The 18,552-nt window shown below is 48.3% G+C and overlaps 2 protein-coding genes across 2 annotated transcripts in view; one reads left to right on the top strand and one right to left on the bottom strand.

Annotated features, from left to right (window-relative positions):
- Positions 1-681: 681 nt before the first annotated feature.
- Positions 682-7,631, bottom strand: gtf3c4 (general transcription factor IIIC subunit 4). The gene is made up of 5 exons (XM_002936185.4): positions 7,322-7,631; positions 3,629-5,404; positions 2,234-2,364; positions 1,201-1,289; positions 682-1,082 (listed from the first exon to the last, which is right to left on the bottom strand). Exons 1-5 carry the CDS (start codon positions 7,586-7,588, stop codon positions 1,018-1,020), a joined length of 2,328 nt encoding a protein of 775 aa, XP_002936231.1. The 5' UTR covers positions 7,589-7,631; the 3' UTR covers positions 682-1,017.
- A 183-nt stretch (positions 7,632-7,814) lies between these two features.
- The window catches only part of ddx31 (DEAD-box helicase 31), a 45,915-nt gene continuing 35,177 nt past the window's right edge, over positions 7,815-18,552 (top strand). Inside the window, exons 1-8 of the mRNA XM_031890693.1 lie at positions 7,815-8,040; positions 11,958-12,202; positions 14,644-14,719; positions 16,343-16,386; positions 16,697-16,767; positions 17,675-17,739; positions 18,017-18,061; positions 18,477-18,518. Coding sequence (XP_031746553.1) covers positions 7,933-8,040; positions 11,958-12,202; positions 14,644-14,719; positions 16,343-16,386; positions 16,697-16,767; positions 17,675-17,739; positions 18,017-18,061; positions 18,477-18,518 — 696 coding nt within the window. The 5' untranslated portion in view covers positions 7,815-7,932. The remainder of the gene's footprint in view (positions 8,041-11,957; positions 12,203-14,643; positions 14,720-16,342; positions 16,387-16,696; positions 16,768-17,674; positions 17,740-18,016; positions 18,062-18,476; positions 18,519-18,552) is intronic.

Consider the following 18,552-nt stretch of genomic DNA (forward strand, 5'->3'; position numbering starts at 1 on the left):
CCAGACTGGCACTTTACTCTTATGTCAACTGATCCCGACCGACTGGTGATAAATACGGGTAGTAGTGTACAGCAGCGCCGTGAGTGTTACGCTATCCCACAATGCAATTGGATGATCAGTTCTGAGTTCAGTTCTACCTACAAAATAAATATTTTCCTCCTTTTTTCTGACGATAAACACTAATTAGAAATCTGTTTTTCCTCACTGAACGCCCCCCCCCACTCCCATTATAAACAGATTTATTTGGTCCAAGCTCATCTCTCTCTGAACAAGAACAAACCCCACCCTTCCGCTAAGCAGCTCATTATAAGGGGCTTCTCTGTGGACTGGTAATAAATGTTACCAGCTCTTCAGAACCAGGAAGTGGTAAAGTGAAACTGGTTTAGTGCCAGAAATAAAAAAAAAATACATATTTCTTAATGCACAATTGGCAAAAAATACGTTCAGTACAAGCCCTAGTCATCGAGCTCATGTTAATAAAAAGGGGGGGGGGTGTCTAATTAAAGGAAAAGTAAAACTATAAAAATGTCATAGTTGTGCACAGGAGCTCTGGTTAGGAGTGTCAGTGGCACCGCACATGCTCAGTGGGCTCAGGGCTGCTATAGAGAAGCTAAGCTTTGGCAGCGGTCCTGTATCCAGGTCCAACTAAGCCCACTCCAGGAGAAGAACTTCGGAACCAGACAGGGTTACAAAACCTATTTTATTTACAGAACCTATAAATAGTTTGAGTCCGTAAACCAAAGTGAGACCCCTCCGTGATCCTTGGGACCAGGGAAAGGGATAACAGTAATGGAGGAAACCTCTCATTATTGCTATTAAAGTGCAATAGTTAAGGAAGCGCTGTGGCAGCTCCGGTACCAGACAGTCCTTGTTACCTCAGTGCAGTATGAGATCCATACAGTGTAGGCGATGCTGCATTACAAAGCAACCTTCCTGCAGAAATGATGAGGAGGAGGAGGCGGTGTTTCCATGGACCAATCATTGTGCACGTGGCGCTGAGGTGACCCAATCAGAGCTCTAGAATACAGGGGAGTCACACAGTATGCATGGATAATTCAACAGCTTCTTCATCCAATCTGGATCTACATATGAAAAAGGAAACAGTCAGTGTTAATGGGGAATGATTATAGGGACAGTTGCCCTTTAAAATGTTGGGTTGGAAAATGGAAAAAGAAGAAAGTGAATCCGATTTGGCGTTACCTTTGGGTGCCGGATGTCTGGCGATGCTGTCGTGCAGCAAGCACCGTCGGTACAGGAGGCTCTGACAGGCCTGGTATGTAAGGAAACATCTAGAAAATGGAAAGAATGGATATTAAAGGCACAGAGCGTTGGAAAAGCAAAGCAGGGCGGAGCCTGTTGGTTCATAAACACCTTCGACAACATGGTGGGCTACAGGGATAATGCCAGCTGGCTCCTTGCTATAGGGGAGGTGAATAATGGAGCTCTGCATATTATGGGCTGGTTTAAGTGAATTAAACACAGCATTCTGAGTAACCCATGGCAACCAAATCAGATGTTTGCTTTTACTGTTCTAAAGCTAATCACTGATTGGTTACTAAGGTTTATTGCCCCATTGCAAATTTGCCCAGTGGCAAGTGTATGGTTAGGGGACCAGCCAGGGAAGAAAGACAGTGAGCCCTTAGGGGTATATTTATCATGCTGTGTAAAAAGTGGAGTGAAGCATCAACGGTGATGTTGCCCAGGGCAACCAATCAGCAATTAGATTTAAACAGTTAGAAAACCAAAGCAAAGCATCTGATTGGCTGCTATGAGCAACATCACGAGTAATGCTTTATTCCGCTTTTTACACAGCATGATAAATACCCCCTAGAGTCCTGCGCGCAACCAGCTTTTGAAATCCAAACCCAACCCAGACACGCAACCGTGACCTGGACCCGCAATCCACATTTCTAGCCAGCAACTGCCTTATCTGCCACCCACTGACCACCATTAAATAGGAAGTGCTGTAGCTGCAAACCTGGAAGTGACATCATGAAAAGTTGATGGGTGACCCGCCCCTCTACAGCACTCTAAGCCCAGGTCAAAATGGCATAGGCCATCTGCCTATGGGCCAACTACGGGAGAAGGGGGCAGGATTAGGGCAGATGACATCACAATAGGGGCGGGGTGGGACGGGCGCGTGCCTAGGTCTTAGGCAGGAAGAGCTCAACTCGAACCCGCAAGTGATGTGCCAGATCCCGCGGGATTGCTGCAAAGTACAGATTCTACTCACCTGGGCCATACATGCCCATTGGGGCAAAGAGCCTGCTTTGGGTCATTAAAGGGCAACACTTCTTTACACAGAATGCAGTGCTCTGGGAACTTCTGCTTGTTCATCTTCTTCTCTAGGTGCCCGATGATCACCTGCAAAACCAGAGAATTACAACCAGTTTCAGGTGTGAGGGCCCCCGACCGAATACACAATGACATGAATTCCCTTCATTCTTGGGCACGGGGCATAAAGGGTTATCGCAATAAAGAATGACGATGCTTGTACTTTAGCAACGGCACTGTTAAAGGCATAGGTCACCTTTCAATTAAGTTTCAGTAAGATTTAGGTGTTGATATTCTGAGACAATTTGCAATTGGTCTTTATTTTTTATGGTTTTTCAGTTATTTAGCTTTTTGTTCAGCAGCTCTCCAGTTTGGTATTTCAACAATTATCTGGTCTAATTTACCTTAGCAACCAGGCAGTAGTTTAAAGGTGGCCAAACACAATAAGATCTTCTCCTGATATCTTCAACTACGGGTGGTCGATATCGGGCTATTTCAGTCGTTTGGCCCCGGGGCCAAACGATCGAATTACAATGACGGGTATAGGCACAGTCGGTTCGGTGACTGCATCAACGAGCCGATGCGGTCCCTGATCCGACTAAATTTTTAAACCTGCCCAATCGATATCTGCCCGATTTCGGGGGCAGATGTCGGTCGGACAGGCCCGTTGTTAGGCCCGGGCCGATAAGCTGCCAAGTCGGTCTAAGGGACCGATATCGGCAGCTAGAATCGGCCTGTGTATGGGGACCTTAAACAAGAGACGGGAATATGAACAGGAGAGGGCTTGCATAGAAAGGTAAGGGGTAAAAAGTAACAATAATAATAAAATAACAATAGTTTTTGGCTGCCGGGGTCAGTGACCCCCCATTTGAAAGCTGGAAAGAGTCAGAAGAGGAATTCAAATAATTAAAAAAATTATAAGAAATAAGTAGGGATGCACCGAACCCACCCTGACGGATTCTGCTGAATCCCGAACCGAATTGGAATCCTAATTAGCTTATGCAGATCGGAAGGGGTTAAAAATTGGGGATTCAGTTCGGCCGGGACCGTGGATTCGGTCAAAATCGAATCCTTCAAAAAAAAAAAAAAGCCTGGATTTTGCCCGAATCGAATCCGGGATTCGATGCATCCCTAAAAGTAAGTAATGAAGACCAATTGCAAAGTTTCTGGGAACAGGCCATTCTATAGTTAAATGTAAACCACCCCTTGAACCTGGGGGCTTGTGTAGAAACCTGAAAATGGGTAGAGACTCCCAAAACAGTGTCCGTGGATACAATCATAATTAGAACCTAAAAATGCAACGTTGCTTTTTATTTTGGTGGGGGAGGGGGCGTTAAAAGGAGTAACAAGGCACCTGAACTGCTCGATCATCCGAGTCTTTAGAAGTCAGAAAGTCACAGATACCCCTAGTGGGAACGCTGGTATTCTGCGCAATCCACGTGTGCAGATAAACTTCCCCCAACACTTGTTTCATGTGTTCCCGTACTAAGTGCCACTCCGCCGAGCCGATCTTCTCCTGGATCTCCAGCAAGCCGTCTTCTGCCGCTCCGCCGTCCGCCTCTCTGGTAACGTCAGCAGGGCTATTCTCGCTGGTTTCCTTTGAAGGACTTTCCGGCCCGGCGTCTTGCTGATCGTCTTTTTCGTCAGTCGCCGTTGGGTCGTCGAGCTTTGCCGCTTTCTCTTCTTTTGGCGGGGGTTTCCATGTTAATTCATTGGAGGCCTTTTGAAGGGACTGGTACCAAACCCTGAGCAAAAACAAGCGGAAACGCCAGAAATACAAGGAGCCACCTTCAATCTTTTTATCCAACGCCTCTTGCAGAAACTGAGGGATCATCTTATCTTTTAAGATCTTCCACCTCACCAGGTCTGTTAGATCCATCTGGCTGAAGAGGTTTTGGCTGGAGCATTCCAAGAGTTGGGCTGCAGCCTCTTCGAAACTCTTAAGAGCGACAAAATGAACCAGGTACGTCTTGGTCATCGGATGAATGCCCCTACTCATGCCTTCAGTGGTGATGCAAGCGAGGTAGGCGCCACCAGGGCTGACCGTAATGGCGTGGGACTTGACGGGGCCAAACATATCCGACAAGTTGATCAACTGGTGCTCGAACTTTAAAGCCACCTCCGTAAAAATAGGAATGAGCTGTTGGACTTTGCCGTCGACGGAGCACGTATAAATGGTGCCGTTCTGTTTATCCACCGACATGGATATGATCGGCAACGAGTGAAGTCCGGTTACGTGGGAATTGTGAACGTTCAAACCGGCTTTGGATATGAGCAGCAAACACCAAAATAAATAGCACCCCCGGGCAGCGACGACAAGGCTGCAGCGGCAGTTCTGGTACGGATGATAAAGTCCTATGCATTTAATGCCGTGTACGGGCAGCAAGTCGGCTTCTTGCCAAAGGATCACAGGCTGCCGTAGAGTGAAGTAACCCTTCACTGCCTTTAAGTTCACTGGGATGATTTTAATGGGGCCCAAACGGCTCCCGATAATGAGGCCGCTCATTTTCCGATTGCTGTGCTCGTATTCCCACCACGCCAGAACACTGGGGGAAGATATTCCCGATACAATGGTGTTGCAAGAAGTGATGGATTCCTTGCCCAGAAAGGGCAGCCGGAGCTGCCACACTGCAACGTCTCCATTCTCGAAGAGTACAGCCAGGAGTACCGTGCTCTGATCCACGCACTCGTTATTCTCCGTGATCTGTTGACTGATACAGATCCCCGACCATTCCATTCTCACGGGGGTCTGCATGCTGTGCCGCCTCTTGAACTCAGTAAAGTCATCCAGGCCCGCGTGGGGGGTCTCGTCCCCGCTTACTCTGTAGTTGCTCTCAAACAGGTGCTGCCCATACAGTTCGGTTAAATCAACTAGCTGTCTCCAGTGCAGCCGGTTAATATTGGCGTGAATGGTCAGCCTGTTGTCCAAGGTGAGGGCTGCCACAAGGCATCGGCCATTGGCGTCGCAACCAATAGGAGACCAGCTGGCGTATTTAAACCCTTGGAAAGACGGTAAGAACTTCCCTTCAGGGTTAAACACCCGATCCAGCATAAAGGACTGGCTGACTGTCAGCGTCTTCGACCTCGCAAACATTTCCTTGCAGTCTTCAACTTCCTTCTCTTTGCCAACCTGCAATAGGAAAGCAAATACAAAAATGTTTATATTCATTGGCATCGTTATAACAATCCTATTCACTACGTAGGCAACGATAAGGTGTGAGATAAAGGGCTGCAAAGCAGGAGATGCCATGTGGAAGCCCCTAGTTTCCTCTGAAGGAATTATGGGCTTCAATAGTGTATAACCCTCAATTAGACATCCATGCACTGATCTGATTGGGCAGTTTGGCTGATCTGTCTATGCCCCTTATGGGATAAACGGATAAAACACTGGTAGTTTAAAAGGTCCCCATACACGGGCTGATTCTAGCTGCTGATATGGGCCCCTTAGACAGATTCGGCAGCTAATCAGCCCGTGTATGGGCACTACCGACGGGCCTGCCCCAGGGCCACCATCAGAAATCACGGGGCCCCTCACAACAAAATTTTCTGCCCCCCCCCCCCTCCTCTCATGCCCTGCCCATCAGTACAAAAGGACACACAGACATTGGTAGCCAGGGCTCCCCTAAAACATTGGTAGTCAGCTCAGGGCCCCCTAAAACATTGCTGGTCCTCCCCCACTTAAAAAGTGCTTCACGGCCGGGCCCCCTTTTAAAGCGAAGGATAGTCCAGGCCCGGGACAACAGTTCCCCCTGTGCCCCCCTGGTGGCAGCCCTGGCCTGCCCGACCGGCATCTGGCCTGAAATGGCCAGATCTTAACGTGTATGGCCACCTTAAGGTGTATTGAAAAAGTTGCCTGAGGCACTGACAGGTAACTTGTGGCCCCTCCAGATGTTGCCCATTACCAATAGCTACCTTAAGGGTTCAAGATGTTGCCCAAAGTTACCTTAAGGGTTCAAGATGTTGCCCAAAGTTACCTTAAGGGTTCAAGATGTTGCCCAAAGTTACCTTGAGGGTGCAAGATGTTGCCCATAGTTACCTTAAGGGTGCAAGATGTTGCCCATAGTTACCTTAAGGGTGCAAGATGTTGCCCATAGTTACCTTAAGGGTGCAAGATGTTGCCCATAGTTACCTTAAGGGTGCAAGATGTTGCCCATAGTTAACTTAAGGGTTCAAGATGTTGCCCAAAGTTACCTTAAGGGTGCAAGATGTTGCCCATAGTTACCTTAAGGGTGCAAGATGTTGCCCATAGTTACCTTAAGGGTGCAAGATGTTGCCCATAGTTACCTTAAGGGTGCAAGATGTTGCCCATAGTTACCTTAAGGGTGCAAGATGTTGCCCATAGTTACCTTGAGGGTGCAAGATGTTGCCCATAGTTACCTTGAGGGTGCAAGATGTTGCCCATAGTTACCCTGAGGGTGCAAGATGTTGCCCATAGTTACCCTGAGGGTGCAAGATGTTGCCCATAGTTACCTTGAGGGTGCAAGATGTGCCCATAGTTACCTTGAGGGTGCAAGATGTGCCCATAGTTACCTTGAGGGTGCAAGATGTGCCCATAGTTACCTTGAGGGTGCAAGATGTGCCCATAGTTACCTTGAGGGTGCAAGATGTGCCCATAGTTACCTTGAGGGTGCAAGATGTGCCCATAGTTACCTTGAGGGTGCAAGATGTTGCCCATAGTTACCCTGAGGGTGCAAGATGTTGCCCATAGTTACCTTGAGGGTGCAAGATGTGCCCATAGTTACCTTGAGGGTGCAAGATGTTGCCCATAGTTACCTTGAGGGTGCAAGATGTTGCCCATAGTTACCTTGAGGGTGCAAGATGTTGCCCATAGTTACCTTGAGGGTGCAAGATGTGCCCATAGTTACCCTGAGGGTGCAAGATGTGCCCATAGTTACCCTGAGGGTGCAAGATGTGCCCATAGTTACCCTGAGGGTGCAAGATGTTGCCCATAGTTACCTTGAGGGTGCAAGATGTTGCCCATAGTTACCTTGAGGGTGCAAGATGTGCCCATAGTTACCTTGAGGGTGCAAGATGTGCCCATAGTTACCTTGAGGGTGCAAGTGGAGGCAGGGGCGGGCACACAGGTGCGGTGCAGGGTGAGTTCCTGGGAGCAGCCATTGATATCCCAGAACAGCTCCAGGAAGCAGAGGCTGCGGCCGGTACACACAGACAAGCGGTGATCCTCCGACCAAGCCAGGGGCTCCAGCCCGGTCACAGTGTGCAGCAGCCTCACCGCCGGCTCCCGCTTGGTTATAGTGAGCCTAAAGCTGTGACTGGGCTCCTCACCCTCCGCTCCCTTCCCTTCCCCCGCCATCGCCTCACTCACACGTCACAAGCCGCGACTCGGCGAGCGGAAGGGTCTGCGCTGCTAGGCAACCGGGCTGTCCCCGCCGCGCCTGCGTACATTACTATCGTATTAGTACGAGGGGGAATTAGTTCAAATATATTTCATAGCCAAATTCATGGACAGCGACTGCCAGATGTTTTATGTCTAAATGACACAGACACTCGTTTGGTATAGTAAAATGATTTTAGTCAGGCGCTGTATAGACAGCTAACACCGGGGTCCTTCATAGTGTCACATGTGCTCAGCGCTGCCTGTATCTGACTGACATAGGGGGGATAGTCCCTGCCTTTGGGGTGTCCCTTCCTTCAGTCATGGGGGATGATAATCTGATTCTAAATATCACTCAGTCTCCTGCCCCCAATTCCTTCCAGAGGGGCAACAGCAAGTTCAACAAGCCCCACAAGCACACAGGGAGATGGGTGAGTACTTCATATTAGTATTATATTTGTAAACCTAATATCCCAGGAACGCTTTGCTGAGGGGCCGTACTGTACCGTACCTAGATTGTAAGCTCTGCGGCCCAGGTAATATCCCAGGAACCCTTTGCTGAGGGGCCGTACTGTACCGTAGCTAGATTGTAAGCTCTGCGGCCCAGGTAATATCCCAGGAACGCTTTGCTGAGGGGCCGTACTGTACCGTACCTAGATTGTAAGCTCTGCGGCCCAGGTAATATCCCAGGAACGCTTTGCTGAGGGGCCGTACTGTACCATACCTAGATTGTAAGCTCTGCGGCCCAGGTAATATCCCAGGAACGCTTTGCTGAGGGGCCGTACTGTACCGTACCTAGATTGTAAGCTCTGCGGCCCAGGTAATATCCCAGGAACGCTTTGCCGAGGGGCAGTACTGTACCGTACCTAGATTGTAAGCTCTGCGGCCCAGGTAATCTCCCAGGAACGCTTTGCTGAGGGGCCGTACTGTACCGTACCTAGATTGTAAGCTCTGCGGCCCAGGTAATATCCCAGGAACGCTTTGCTGAGGGGCCGTACTGTACCGTAGCTAGATTGTAAGCTCTGCGGCCCAGGTAATATCCCAGGAACGCTTTGCTGAGGGGCCGTACTGTACCGTAGCTAGATTGTAAGCTCTGCGGCCCAGGTAATATCCCAGGAACGCTTTGCCGAGGGGCCGTACTGTACCGTACCTAGATTGTAAGCTCTGCGGCCCAGGTAATATCCCAGGAACGCTTTGCCGAGGGGCCGTACTGTACCGTACCTAGATTGTAAGCTCTGCGGCCCAGGTAATATCCCAGGAACGCTTTGCCGAGGGGCCGTACTGTACCGTACCTAGATTGTAAGCTCTGCGGCCCAGGTAATATCCCAGGAACGCTTTGCTGAGGGGCCGTACTGTACCGTACCTAGATTGTAAGCTCTGCGGCCCAGGTAATATCCCAGGAACGCTTTGCTGAGGGGCCGTACTGTACCGTACCTAGATTGTAAGCTCTGCGGCCCAGGTAATATCCCAGGAACCCTTTGCTGAGGGGCCGTACTGTACCGTACCTAGATTGTAAGCTCTGCGGCCCAGGTAATATCCCAGGAACGCTTTGCTGAGGGGCCGTACTGTACCGTAGCTAGATTGTAAGCTCTGCGGCCCAGGTAATATCCCAGGAACCCTTTGCTGAGGGGCCGTACTGTACCGTACCTAGATTGTAAGCTCTGCGGCCCAGGTAATATCCCAGGAACGCTTTGCTGAGGGGCCGTACTGTACCGTACCTAGATTGTAAGCTCTGCGGCCCAGGTAATATCCCAGGAACGCTTTGCTGAGGGGCCGTACTGTACCGTACCTAGATTGTAAGCTCTGCGGCCCAGGTAATATCCCAGGAACGCTTTGCTGAGGGGCCGTACTGTACCGTAGCTAGATTGTAAGCTCTGCGGCCCAGGTAATACCCCAGGAACGCTTTGCCGAGGGGCCGTACTGTACCGTACCTAGATTGTAAGCTCTGCGGCCCAGGTAATATCCCAGGAACGCTTTGCCGAGGGGCCGTACTGTACCGTACCTAGATTGTAAGCTCTGCGGCCCAGGTAATATCCCAGGAACGCTTTGCCGAGGGGCCGTACTGTACCGTACCTAGATTGTAAGCTCTGCGGCCCAGGTAATATCCCAGGAACACTTTGCTGAGGGGCCGTACTGTACCGTAGCTAGATTGTAAGCTCTGCGGCCCAGGTAATACCCCAGGAACGCTTTGCCGAGGGGCCGTACTGTACCGTACCTAGATTGTAAGCTCTGCGGCCCAGGTAATATCCCAGGAACGCTTTGCTGAGGGGCCGTACTGTACCGTACCTAGATTGTAAGCTCTGCGGCCCAGGTAATATCCCAGGAACGCTTTGCTGAGGGGCCGTACTGTACCGTAGCTAGATTGTAAGCTCTGCGGCCCAGGTAATACCCCAGGAACGCTTTGCCGAGGGGCCGTACTGTACCGTACGTAGATTGTAAGCTCTGCGGCCCAGGTAATATCCCAGGAACGCTTTGCCGAGGGGCCGTACTGTACCGTACCTAGATTGTAAGCTCTGCGGCCCAGGTAATATCCCAGGAACGCTTTGCCGAGGGGCCGTACTGTACCGTACCTAGATTGTAAGCTCTGCGGCCCAGGTAATATCCCAGGAACGCTTTGCCGAGGGGCCGTACTGTACCGTACCTAGATTGTAAGCTCTGCGGCCCAGGTAATATCCCAGGAACCCTTTGCTGAGGGGCCGTACTGTACCGTACCTAGATTGTAAGCTCTGCGGCCCAGGTAATATCCCAGGAACGCTTTGCTGAGGGGCCGTACTGTACCGTAGCTAGATTGTAAGCTCTGCGGCCCAGGTAATATCCCAGGAACGCTTTGCTGAGGGGCCGTACTGTACCGTACCTAGATTGTAAGCTCTGCGGCCCAGGTAATATCCCAGGAACGCTTTGCTGAGGGGCCGTACTGTACCGTACCTAGATTGTAAGCTCTGCGGCCCAGGTAATATCCCAGGAACGCTTTGCTGAGGGGCCGTACTGTACCGTACCTAGATTGTAAGCTCTGCGGCCCAGGTAATATCCCAGGAACGCTTTGCCGAGGGGCCGCACTGTACCGTACCTAGATTGTAAGCTCTGCGGCCCAGGTAATATCCCAGGAACGCTTTGCCGAGGGGCCGCACTGTACCGTAGCTAGATTGTAAGCTCTGCGGCCCAGGTAATATCCCAGGAACGCTTTGCCGAGGGGCCGTACTGTACCGTACCTAGATTGTAAGCTCTGCGGCCCAGGTAATATCCCAGGAACGCTTTGCCGAGGGGCCGCACTGTACCGTACCTAGATTGTAAGCTCTGCGGCCCAGGTAATATCCCAGGAACGCTTTGCCGAGGGGCCGCACTGTACCGTAGCTAGATTGTAAGCTCTGCGGCCCAGGTAATATCCCAGGAACGCTTTGCCGAGGGGCCGTACTGTACCGTACCTAGATTGTAAGCTCTGCGGCCCAGGTAATATCCCAGGAACACTTTGCTGAGGGGCCGTACTGTACCGTACCTAGATTGTAAGCTCTGCGGCCCAGGTAATATCCCAGGAACACTTTGCTGAGGGGCCGTACTGTACCGTACCTAGATTGTAAGCTCTGCGGCCCAGGTAATATCCCAGGAACACTTTGCTGAGGGGCCGTACTGTACCGTACCTAGATTGCCATTTAATCTTAGTTTTCTCTAGAGGAGAGGAGCCCCAAAAAGCTTTTCAATGCACTGGCATGGGGCATACCCCCCAACTGTCCCACTGTCTATGGGGGCAATTGGGGGCACTGTCTATAGGGGCTACTGTCTATGATGGGTACTGTCTATGGGGGCTACTGTCTATGGGGCACTGTGTATAGGGGCTACTGTCTATGCGGGCTACTTTCTACGGGGGCACTGTGTCTGGGGGCTACTCTCTATGGGGTCAATTAGGGGCACTGTCTATCAGGTCAGTTGGGGGTACTTTCTATGGGGAGCACTGTCTATTGGGCCATTGGGGGCACTGTGTATGGGGGGGCAAATCTGGTACATAGTTATAACTCACTTATAACTGACTGCCTTCTCTCTATATTTGTATTTTATATGTAGGAGTTGCTATATTGTTTTCCTTAGGTCGTACAGTATGAGGGTATAGCACATTTGCGTCTGATCCCACCATTTCAACTATATAAAAGGAGTCTTTTTTGAAAAAAGGGGTGTGGTAATTGGGGCGTTGTCAAAAAAGTTGCCATATTTTTGTACAGGGGACTAACTTTCCCATTGGGTCAGTGCTTGTTATTTGGTGTTAGGCAACAGAATGCACTGCGCCCCATTATGTGTTTCTATAATTCCTATTGATGATGAATTCTCTCTCTCACTCATTCGTTCTGTGACACCGCAGGCAAAATCTAAATCTGTTAAGAGAAAATCTCAAGACGCCAGTGATGAGCCCTCCCCAAAGCGCCCGGTCCCACCGACTAGCCAGAAACGGCTACGAAATGCCCCTGATGAAAAGCCCTATAAGAAGCAAGAAGTCCCTGCCGGGAAGGTCCTTGATGGAAAGAAGGAGGAGAATCCAAAAGGACGACCTGCTGTGAAGACCTCTTCCCTCTTCAAGAACAACCCTGAGGTTCCGGATATTGACAGGTCAGTTCTGTTCCCAGGCTATTGTGTTACTGTCATAGGAGCCTCCAATCATAGGGCAAGTTTCATTTCAGTGTGAGAAGGTCCGGACTGGGATTCAAAATAGGCCCAGAGGCACAAACAGCCCCCCCCCAGCCCAATAAATAGTGACTGTCTGTGGCACCTTACAGCCCCCCTGGCATTCCCAGTACCCAGAGGCACTAACAGCCCCCCCCAGCCCAATAAATAGTGAGTGACTATGGCACCTTACAGCCCCCCTGGCATTCCCAGTACCCAGAGGCACAAACAGCCCCCCCCAGCCCAATAAATAGTGAGTGACTATGGCACCTTACAGCCCCCCTGGCATTCCCAGTACCCAAAGGCACAAACAGCCCCCCCCAGCCCAATAAATAGTGACTGTCTGTGGCACCTTACAGCCCCCCTGGCATTCCCAGTACCCAGAGGCACAAACAGCACCCCCAGCCCAATAAATAGTGACTGTCTGTGGCACCTTACAGCCCCCCTGGCATTCCCAGTACCCAGAGGCACAAACAGCCCCCCCCAGCCCAATAAATAGTGACTGTCTGTGGCACCTTACAGCCCCCCTGGCATTCCCAGTACCCAGAGGCACAAACAGTCCCCCCCCCAGCCCAATAAATAGTGACTGTCTGTGGCACCTTACAGCCCCCCTGGCATTCCCAGTACCCAGAGGCACAAACAGCCCCCCCAGCCCAATAAATAGTGACTGTCTGTGGCACCTTACAGCCCCCCTGGCATTCCCAGTACCCAGAGGCACAAACACCCCCCCCCCCCAGCCCAATAAATAGTGAGTGACTATGGCACCTTACAGCCCCCCTGGCATTCCCAGTACCCAAAGGCACAAACAGCCCCCCCCAGCCCAATAAATAGTGACTGTCTGTGGCACCTTACAGCCCCCCTGGCATTCCCAGTACCCAGAGGCACAAACAGCCCCCCCCCAGCCCAATAAATAGTGACTGTCTGTGGCACCTTACAGCCCCCCTGGCATTCCCAGTACCCAGAGGCACAAACAGCCACCCCCCCCAGCCCAATAAATAGTGACTGTCTGTGGCACCTTACAGCCCCCCTGGCATTCCCAGTACCCAGAGGCACAAACAGCCCCCCCCCCCCCAGCCCAATAAATAGTGACTGTCTGTGGCACCTTACAGCCCCCCTGGCATTCCCAGTACCCAGAGGCACAAACAGCCACCCCCCCAGCCCAATAAATAGTGACTGTCTGTGGCACCTTACAGCCCCCCCTGGCATTCCCAGTACCCAGAGGCACAAACAGCCCCCCCCAGCCCAATAAATAGTGACTGTCTGTGGCACCTTACAGCAGCCCCTGGCATTCCCAGTACCCAGAGGCACAAACAGCCCCCCCAGCCCAATAAATAGTGACTGTCTGTGGCACCTTACAGCCCCCCTGGCATTCCCAGTACCCAGAGGCACAAACAGCCCCCCCCCCCAGCCCAATAAATAGTGACTGTCTGTGGCACCTTACAGCCCCCCTGGCATTCCCAGTACCCAGAGGCACAAACAGCCCCCCCCAGCCCAATAAATAGTGACTGTCTGTGGCACCTTACAGCCCCCCTGGCATTCCCAGTACCCAGAGGCACAAACAGCCCCCCCAGCCCAATAAATAGTGAGTGTCTGTGGCACCTTACAGCCCCCCTGGCATTTGCCTGAGCCCACAGATTGCCAGTCTGGTGTGAGGGAAAGTTTGTTATGGCTTCTTTTGCTCTGCAGTTATAACTATAAACCCAGTGAGAATGAGGAATGAATGGATATTGGGGAGTTGTATCAGGAGTCAGAACCAGCAGTGCAGGGAAGGGAAAGGGACAGACACAGTGACAGTTACACATAACTATAAACCCAGTGAGAATGAGGAATGAATGGATATTGGGGAGTTGTATCAGGAGTCAGAACCAGCAGTGCAGAGAAGGGAAAGGGACAGACACAGTGACAGTTACACATAACTATAAACCCAGTGAGAATGAGGAATGAATGGATATTGGGGAGTTGTATCAGGAGTCAGAACCAGCAGTGCAGGGAAGGGAAAGGGACAGACACAGTGACAGTTACACATAACTATAAACCCAGTGAGAATGAGGGATGAATGGATATTGGGGAGTTGTATCAGGAGTCAGAACCAGCAGTGCAGAGAAGGGAAAGGGACAGACACAGTGACAGTTACACATAACTATAAACCCAGTGAGAATGAGGAATGAATGGATATTGGGGAGTTGTATCAGGAGTCAGAACCAGCAGTGCAGGGAAGGGAAAGGGACAGACAGACATATCCCCTTTTAATGATGCATTTCAGTATAATGTGTATGCATAGAATATAATGCTAAGTATTATTTATTCTTTGTGGTTATGGAGTTTTTGGTATTTGTCCTAGTCAGTTCCTGGTTGTACTTATTTATAATTCTCTCTTCTTCACACAGACCTGCAGTAAAGCAGTTAAAAGAAAAGGTGTTTTCTGCCGACTCTTTCTCTGATCTGGGCCTTCATCCTCACCTGGTAAGTGAATTTTATGTTCTGGGCACACAATAAGCTGTACCCTCATACTGTACTGTCTAAGGGAAACACTATGGCACCTCCCTCCCATATGTATACATACAAATATACAGAGAAGGAATGTTCTGGGCACACAATAAGCTGTACCCCCATACTGTACTGTCTAAGGGAAACACTATGGCACCTCCCTCCCATATGTATAAATACAAATATACAGAGAAGGAATGTTCTGGGCACACAATAAGCTGTACCCCCATACTGTACTGTCTAAGAGAAACACTATGGCACCACCCTCCCATATGTATAAATACAAATATACAGAGAAGGAATGTTCTGGGCACACAATAAGCTGTACCCCCATACTGTACTGTCTAAGAGAAACACTATGGCACCCCCTCCCATATGTATAAATACAAATATACAGAGAAGGAATGTTCTGGGCACACAATAAGCTGTACCCCCATACTGTACTGTCTAAGAGAAACACTATGGCACCTCCCTCCCATATGTATAAATACAAATATACAGAGAAGGAATGTTCTGGGCACACAATAAGCTGTACCCCCATACTGTACTGTCTAAGAGAAACACTATGGCACCCCCTCCCATATGTATAAATACAAATATACAGAGAAGGAATGTTCTGGGCACACAATAAGCTGTACCCTCATACTGTACTGTCTAAGGGAAACACTATGGCACCTCCCTCCCATATGTATAAATACAAATATACAGAGAAGGAATGTTCTGGGCACACAATAAGCTGTACCCCCATACTGTACTGTCTAAGGGAAACACTATGGCACCTCCCTCCCATATGTATAAATACAAATATACAGAGAAGGAATGTTCTGGGCACACAATAAGCTGTACCCCCATACTGTACTGTCTAAGGGAAACACTATGGCACCTCCCTCCCATATGTATAAATACAAATATACAGAGAAGGAATGTTCTGGGCACACAATAAGCTGTACCCTCATACTGTACTGTCTAAGGGAAACACTATGGCACCTCCCTCCCATATGTATAAATACAAATATACAGAGAAGGAATGTTCTGGGCACACAATAAGCTGTACCCTCATACTGTACTGTCTAAGGGAAACACTATGGCACCTCCCTCCCATATGTATAAATACAAATATACAGAGAAGGAATGTTCTGGGCACACAATAAGCTGTACCCTCATACTGTACTGTCTAAGGGAAACACTATGGCACCTCACTCCCATATGTATAAATACAAATATACAGAGAAGGAATGTTCTGGGCACACAATAAGCTGTACCCTCATACTGTACTGTCTAAGGGAAACACTATGGCACCTCCCTCCCATATGTATAAATACAAATATACAGAGAAGGAATGTTCTGGGCACACAATAAGCTGTACCCTCATACTGTACTGTCTAAGGGAAACACTATGGCACCTCCCTCCCATATGTATAAATACAAATATACAGAGAAGGAATGTTCTGGGCACACAATAAGCTGTACCCCCATACTGTACTGTCTAAGGGAAACACTATGGCACCTCCCTCCCATATGTATAAATACAAATATACAGGGTTTTTTTAATAGGGTACAACTCTGGAAAATTAATGTATATCCATTTACCTTTGTCAGGTTTCAACAATTAACACAGTTATGAATATGACAAATACGACAAGGTATGTGCCAGTAATAATGCATGATATATGTATCTTATATAAACCTATGTGTAACATTTATAACATTACATTAAAGGGGAACTCCTTTTTTTTGACAAAAAATAGTAAAAAGGAATTTCTAAGCAGCTTTCCTATATACATGTTAAACTCTTTTTTTTATACAAGTTATGTGTAAATGTAATTTCTGTTGAAAGAGGTGTCTGCCTGGCTGTTTATATTCTGCACAGCACTGACTCTTGATTCCTGAAGCAATCAGCAAGTTTCCCATAATTCCTTGCAAAATAATGCGCTGTATTTTCTTTTGATTAAGTGTTCAGAAACAGACCATCCCCGCCCTCCTTGCAGGCCGAGATGTCCTGGTACGATCACAGACAGGTTCTGGTAAGCTTTGTATATGTTCATTATGCCAGTGCCATTTCTGTCACAAGGCGGCAGACAGGAGGTGGCAGTTTGCTGCCCCTGGTAACTTTAAAAGCATTTGTGGGGTTGAACTGAAAAGTCTTCTCTTTTAAGCTGAGATTACATTCTCAGACTTGAGAATTTGACGCTTGGTTTCCTCTGATTGCAGCAGAGCTAGAAACTACAGCCTGGTTGCTAGGGTAAATCGGACCCTAGCAACCAGATACCAGCTGAAATTCCAATCTGCAGAACTTCTAAACAAAAAGCTAAATTATTGAAAAACCACAAAAAAAAAAAAAAAAATCTAGGCCTACTGCCAGCTGTTCCAGAATATCAGGGGGATTGAAACCACGACACCCCATTTTAAACAGTAGCCCACCTCAGCCGGATCTACTGCAAGTGCAAAGAGGTTCATACAGATTTTAAGAAATGAATGGTCATTTTGAATTTTAGGTTATTTTATTAGGCTACATTCGAAAGTTATGTATTTAGTGTGTCCTAATTTTTTTTATTTAATTTGCTTTACTTTATGAGTAGGGTTTGTATTTATTTTATTTACCTAGAAATGTTCAACAGAAGCATATAGACACAGCATATTTTCCCAAGGAGCCTTATTTATCTGCACATTTGTGCTTATTTATATCAGTGTGGGCAGCCATGATTGCTCTGATGAGCTATCCTTAGCAACAGTGCCCTCCAGTGGCCAAATTGTTAATAAAAATGGTATAAGACATGATATTCTATGAGTAACTGTATCTTTGAATCTCTCTGCAATGATTGTATGAATAACCACCTTCTTTTTTTTTAATTTATACTCGAAAACAACGGCTAATAGTAATTTTTAATTCAGTGTAATTATCTCATGTGACCTCTCTCTCTCTTATTGCAGGAAAGACAATGGCCTATGGAGTTCCGCTTGTTCAGTCGCTCCAAGGGGTGACTCCCAAGATCCAGGTAGCAAATCTAGAACACTAATTATTTACACTGCTTTTTCCCTTGATTGAACAAAGTTCAGTTGGCTGAAATGTGTTTAATAACAGCCCAGTGACTGTATCTATATATACGCTTGTGTTGATGGTTGGGGGATTAGCCAAAATTTTCTGGCTTTATTATTATATGAGAGCCTCCTGGTTATTTTACTTTGTCTATAATACTGTTTAACTCATATATTTGCTGCTATATGATTAAAGAACTGATGCTAACATGGATATTGTTCTGCCCCCCCATACAGCGCAGTGATGGTCCATATGCCCTCGTTTTAGTGCCCACTAGAGAGGTAAGAAACCATTTTTGCACTGACTGCATTATACCAAAACACAGAGAACTTATTCAGAATAACACTTATAAATAAGAAACATACTTTCTTTAAATGTCAATTGAGGCATACGGTCATACGTTACTCTGTTACAACTTGTGCTGTTTTTATAGTTATGGTGCTCATTAGAGCAACAAGTTAAACCTTATCCGGAGACTGCAGTGAAACACTGACCCCTAGTGGCCACAATTGTCATGAATAATGTTAGAATGGTTACCAATCTTTGCAACACATTAAGCTGCTGCCAGACCTTGCAGTGACCTGCATTCATTTAAGAATGGCGTTGCATTTATAATTATTCAATAAATCAGAATAGGGCCCCCGTTTGATTGTGAATATGATTATCCATCACTCACTGATCTTCTTGCTCCCACAGCTTGCTCTGCAGAGTTTCTCCACTATCCAGAAGCTACTCAAGGTTGGTAAATGCAGGAATAGTATGTTTGGATTAG

Source organism: Xenopus tropicalis, chromosome 8 (assembly GCF_000004195.4).
Source record: "Xenopus tropicalis strain Nigerian chromosome 8, UCB_Xtro_10.0, whole genome shotgun sequence".
Lineage (NCBI taxonomy): Eukaryota > Metazoa > Chordata > Amphibia > Anura > Pipidae > Xenopus > Xenopus tropicalis.